This window comes from Sardina pilchardus, chromosome 21 (assembly GCF_963854185.1).
Source record: "Sardina pilchardus chromosome 21, fSarPil1.1, whole genome shotgun sequence".
Taxonomy (NCBI): domain Eukaryota; kingdom Metazoa; phylum Chordata; class Actinopteri; order Clupeiformes; family Clupeidae; genus Sardina; species Sardina pilchardus.
In genome coordinates this window covers 9556934-9561933 of record NC_085014.1, presented here as the reverse complement: position 1 = coordinate 9561933, position 5000 = coordinate 9556934, and the positions used below count along the sequence as shown (strand labels likewise).

Below are 5000 nucleotides of genomic sequence, written 5' to 3'. Positions count from 1 at the left end.
GCGCGGCTCATACAATGATTTAGCTAAATTTCTTCAGCTATGAGGTTAATACAGGCGGGCAGTTAATATGGTGTTAATATGGTTTTGTTTCTTTTAACTTGCATAAAACACTGCCCTGTGGCTTATACACAATGTGCGTATATACAGGAAATTACTGTAGTCTAGACGTGCAGTATGACCTTCTACACCCCCATGTAGCTACAGGTTTGGTATTGGGCTATGGCTAGGCTACTTGTTAAAGAGTTGAAATTAAGGGTGCACTGTAGTAATTTAGATTCAAGATTCAAGATTCAAGAGTTTTTATTGGTATGAAATATAGGTATGAAATGCACCCTTCTCAACCCCCACAGAGCCAGCCCTGGTTTCGTTGTGGGGTGACTTTGTTAGGTAGACGGCTGCAGGACTCACATTTCGGGGGAGGCGTTGTCTGGGGCTCTCATCCTGGTACCGTCCTTCAAACGTTTACAGAAGTCCTCATCGATCTGAACACCTGGATACGGAGAGGCACCTGAGGGGAGCAGGAGAGCCTTGGTCAGGGGAAAGGAAACATCCATCTCCGCACTTGTTAATGAACGTTGTCAATTGTTTGTAATAACTGAATATAGAATGTAAGTGTATTGTAATAACCGATATAGAAGACCTAATGGATTGGTCTGGGTGATAGGGTATACTCATAAACTTTTATGACACCCAGTAAGCTCTCCAAGGATTAAACGTCAAATAGCAATTTCTCAATAGTCTAAAAAAAACATTCCCTTGTCTAGTCCTGTTAAGACCTTTTAATATCAAAGCTAGGACCTGCGGCAATGAACCATTCGTTTGAATAGTTAATTGCTGCCCCGTTAAAACAGGGCCCAGACGGCGGTGACACACTTACCTAGAGAGAAGATCTCCCAGAGAAGCACTCCAAAGGACCAGACGTCACTTTGGCTGGTGTACACCTTGTCAAAGATGCTCTCCGGGGCCATCCACTTCAGAGGCAGTCTGGCCTGCCCAGGCACAGGGGAGAACAGCAGCGAGGGTAGGAGAGGAGAGGAGAGGAGAGGAGAGGAGAGGAGAGGAGAGGAGAGGAGAGGAGAGGAGAGGAGAGGAGAGCAGAGGAGAGGAGAGGAGAGGAGAGAAGAGGAGAGAAGAGGAGAGGGTAGGAGAGGAGAGGAGAGGAGAGGAGAAAAGAGGAGAGGAGAGGAGAGGAAAGATGAGAGATAATGAGAGCAGAGGAGAGGAGAGGAAAGGAGAAAAGAGAGGAGAGGAAAGAAGAGAAGAGATCAGAGAAGTTGACAGGTGGGGAGAGGAGATCACCAGAGAGAAAAGGACAGGAGAGATAATGAGGACAGAAGAAAAGAGATGAGAGGAAAGGAGAAAAGAGGAGAGTAGAGAAGAGAAAAGAGGAAAGAATAAAAGAGAAGAGAAGAGAGGAAATAAGAAAAGAGATGAGAGTAGAGAAGAGAGGAGAGGAAAGGAGAAAAGAGGAGAGTGGAAAAGAGAAAAGAGGAAAGAAGAAAAGGGAAGAGAGGAGAGGAAAGGAGAAAAGAGGAGAGTAGAGAAGAGAAAAGAGGAAAGATGAAAAGAAATGAGAGTAGAGAAGAGGAGAGGAAAGGAGAAAAGAGAGGAGAATAGAGAGGAGAGGAGAGGAGAGGAGAGGAGAGAAGATTCATTATGCCAGTGATTTACAGCTGTCAGGGCTGTGTGTTATGCAGTGCTGATCTTGAGGGTGGATACTACAATATGCCACCCGCCTGGAAAAACATTTTACAAAACCCAAAACTTCCCCATCGTAACTCTGCCATCCTTTTTGGATTGATGGTTAAAAAAACATCTTCATGCATCACCCATATCACAGAGATACACAGAGTGCACTATGGATCACTGAGTGGTGTGTGTGTGTTGTGTATATCGAGGGCTGAGAAGCAAAAGGGGCGTAAGTGACATTTTGGTCAAAATTGAGTTACATACAGTATATCACCTGAAAGCTCTTGATGAGCTCTTTCTTCTAACTGACAAAATTATAGAAGTAAAATATTTATAAACATAAAGCTATTGAACAAAAACCAAAGGTCTTTAACTGTGAACATATAGAAGCAGTTCGATTTGTTTTGGCTCTGCTGTAAAGTTGGTGAAATGTCACCTATGCCCTCTTGTTTCCCAGCCCTTACTGTATACGCTGTATATATTTGGGTTCATAGCTGAAGATCTGATTCCCACCCGTCCCATGAGATGCACACACCGGAGCTCATACCTGCGGTGCTCCTCGCCCTGGCTGACCTTGTGTTCCCACCACCATCACATCACAGGGCTATGAATCAGCACTGCGGGTCTACCGGCAAATTTTTTTTATTTTTTTAAGGAGAGATATGTCACAAATCACCGCTCCCGCTTTATGACTCACGTTGCCCTTCCGCACGTAGTCGGGGTCCTTGTAGATATCTCGCGCCAGGCCGAAGTCGCAAATCTTCACCACGTTGCTTTCGGACAGCAGGATATTCCGCGCGGCCAAATCTCGGTGGATGCACTGGAGGAGGGGAGGGGGGGGGGGGGGATAGGGGGCAGAGTTACATGGAGTCAGGGGATGGATGGTGTTGCAAAAGTTCCGTGACACAAACGGGTGTGGATTTGGAATACCGATGAGTTAGTCTATGCTTCCTGTCAGCTACACAACCTACCCTTGACAGATTAGCTTCTGGAGTTTGGGTGAAAAGGCCTTTTCTTAAGTTTTTTTTTTTTCTATGGAGGGGTTGGGTCTCATTTTACCATAATGCATCTGGGAATAGAAGTGCCGGGCAGCAGGACTCATTTCACGGCAGGGCCGTTTCAGAAATGTTCTACTTTATTAAGCTGTGATTCATAACCTGATACACCCACATTTCCTCGAAAACCACCCGCCTGCCACACATTTTACTGCCCTCCATCTGGTTGTCAGTTTGCCTTTCTAGTTCGGAGTAAAATGCCCCTCTCCAGTCCAGACAAAGTGAAATGAAAAATGTACCTTTCGAGAGTCCAGAAACTCCATCCCTCGTGCCACTTGGAAGCTGTAGCAGATGAGGTCCTCGACCGTCAATGGAGTTTTCCACAGGTCGTCCACTACAGGCAGACGGAATGACATGTTGTCTCTTTAGAATGGCTGCGTGGTACAAATCTCACAGATAAACCTAAACCTGACAGATGGACCTGAACCTGACAGATAGACCTAAGCCTGATTGATACATGTAAATCTAAACTTGACATACTGTATAAACCTAAAACTGACTGATAAACCTGAATCTGACAGATAGACCTAAGCCTGACCGATCAACCTAAACTTGACAGATAAACCTAAACCTGACAGATGAACCAGGATCTGACAGATAGACCTACTGTAAACCTGATTGATAAACCTAAATTTGACAGATAAACCTTAACCTGACAGATGAACCTAATACTGACAGATAAACCTGAACCTGACAGATAGACCTACAGTAAGCTTGATTGATAAACCTAAATTCAACAGATAAACCTAAACCTGACAGATGAACCTGGATCTGACAGATAAACCTGAACCTGACAGATAGACCTACAGTAAGCTTGATTGATACACCTAAATTTGACAGATAAACCTAAACCTGACAGATGAACCTGGATCTGACAGATGGACCTAACTCTGATTGATAAACCTAAACTTGACAGATAAACCTAAACCTGACAGATGAACCTGGATCTGACAGATAAACCTGAACCTGACAGATAGACCTACAGTAAGCTTGATTGAAAACCTAAATTTGACAGATAAACCTAAACCTGACAGATAGACCTAACTCTGAGTGATAAAAAAAAAAAAAACACACATCTGAGCGTGTGAAATTAAACAACCTTCTTTGACAGACGACTTTTTTTGACTCCCTGCAGGAGTGGGACGAGTGGACTCACTTTTCTCTACAGACTCCTGCGGACTGCGGCGGCCGCCCCCCCTCCCGCCGGGCTGGTTGTGGTGGTGGGGGGGCGCTCGCCCCCGCTGCTGCTGCTCCGCCTGTCCGGCCGCGATCATCCTCCTCACCTGACTCTGCGTTTTCGGCGATCGGTCCTGTCAAAACACCCCGGTCCCCCCCCAAAAAAAAGAGAGAGAGAGAGAGAGAGAGAGACAGAACGGAGATAAGCAATTAGCTGCAGCATGAGTCGCAATGCAAAGCAGATGCTGCATGAGCTTTGACATACTGGGGGGGCGCCTGGAGTTATTCAAAATAGAAGAGCTTAGTGCAGCAGTAATTGTGTAAGTATCTGTGAATTCTTTGCTGACAAGCTGAGATCGATGTCTTTTTTTCTTCATCTTTTGAAAAAAAAAAAAAAAAAAAAGCTGTGCTCACAGTGGATACATTAAGAGCAGATGATATGGAGAGTTATTTTAAACGAACTTTAGACGACGACTCGAACTCATAAACAAGAATGGCCTTTCCCATAAAACCGGAGAAAAACGAATTAGTGAAACTGCACTACAAACTGTTAGTGCTTGCATAATTGAAATTAGAACAGCGTCCCTGCAAGATGCACACAAAAACTACCAGCAACACAGGGTTCCACTCGCTCTCTCTCTTATCTGCCTCAATTACCCTTTTGCCTTTTAAATCATTCATTAACACAGTCCCCTACTGCGTCATCTAAAACCTATTCTCTTGACTGTTTGTCTAACTCCATAGTCATGTAAATGCAAATCAGCTTGAACGGTGAGTCTTCTCACTGACCCCTGTTTAAAATTCTCAACACTTCTCTGCCCCGGCTATCTCTCTGAGTCATTCTCATACAGTTTGGCAGTTCACTGTAACGGCACACAAACAGTGTCGGTTTGCAGCCAAATGGGGTCTTGGGCTTTTTCACAAACGGACATTTAGGTTTTTCTCGGAAACGAAAAGTTTACAGAGTCCCCCACTTGCATTCTGCGTTGGTGCCAAGCTGGTACCCTGTGGACGTTTCATTAGCTGGTGTCTGACCTAATCAATCAGAGGGGTGGCTCATATGAAAAGGTCTCCTTGGCT

General features: G+C 44.9%; 1 protein-coding gene across 2 annotated transcripts in view; it reads right to left on the bottom strand.

Moving 5' to 3' along the window:
* flt4 (fms related receptor tyrosine kinase 4) overlaps window positions 1–5000 on the bottom strand; it is a 60227-nt gene that overhangs the window by 7332 nt on the left and 47895 nt on the right. For both annotated transcript variants that reach the window (XM_062524187.1, XM_062524188.1), the window contains 5 exons: window positions 3901–4054; window positions 2984–3078; window positions 2387–2509; window positions 878–989; window positions 409–508 (listed from right to left, as the gene is read on the bottom strand). In XM_062524187.1, the coding sequence (XP_062380171.1) occupies window positions 409–508; window positions 878–989; window positions 2387–2509; window positions 2984–3078; window positions 3901–4054 (584 nt within the window). The remainder of the gene's footprint in view (window positions 1–408; window positions 509–877; window positions 990–2386; window positions 2510–2983; window positions 3079–3900; window positions 4055–5000) is intronic.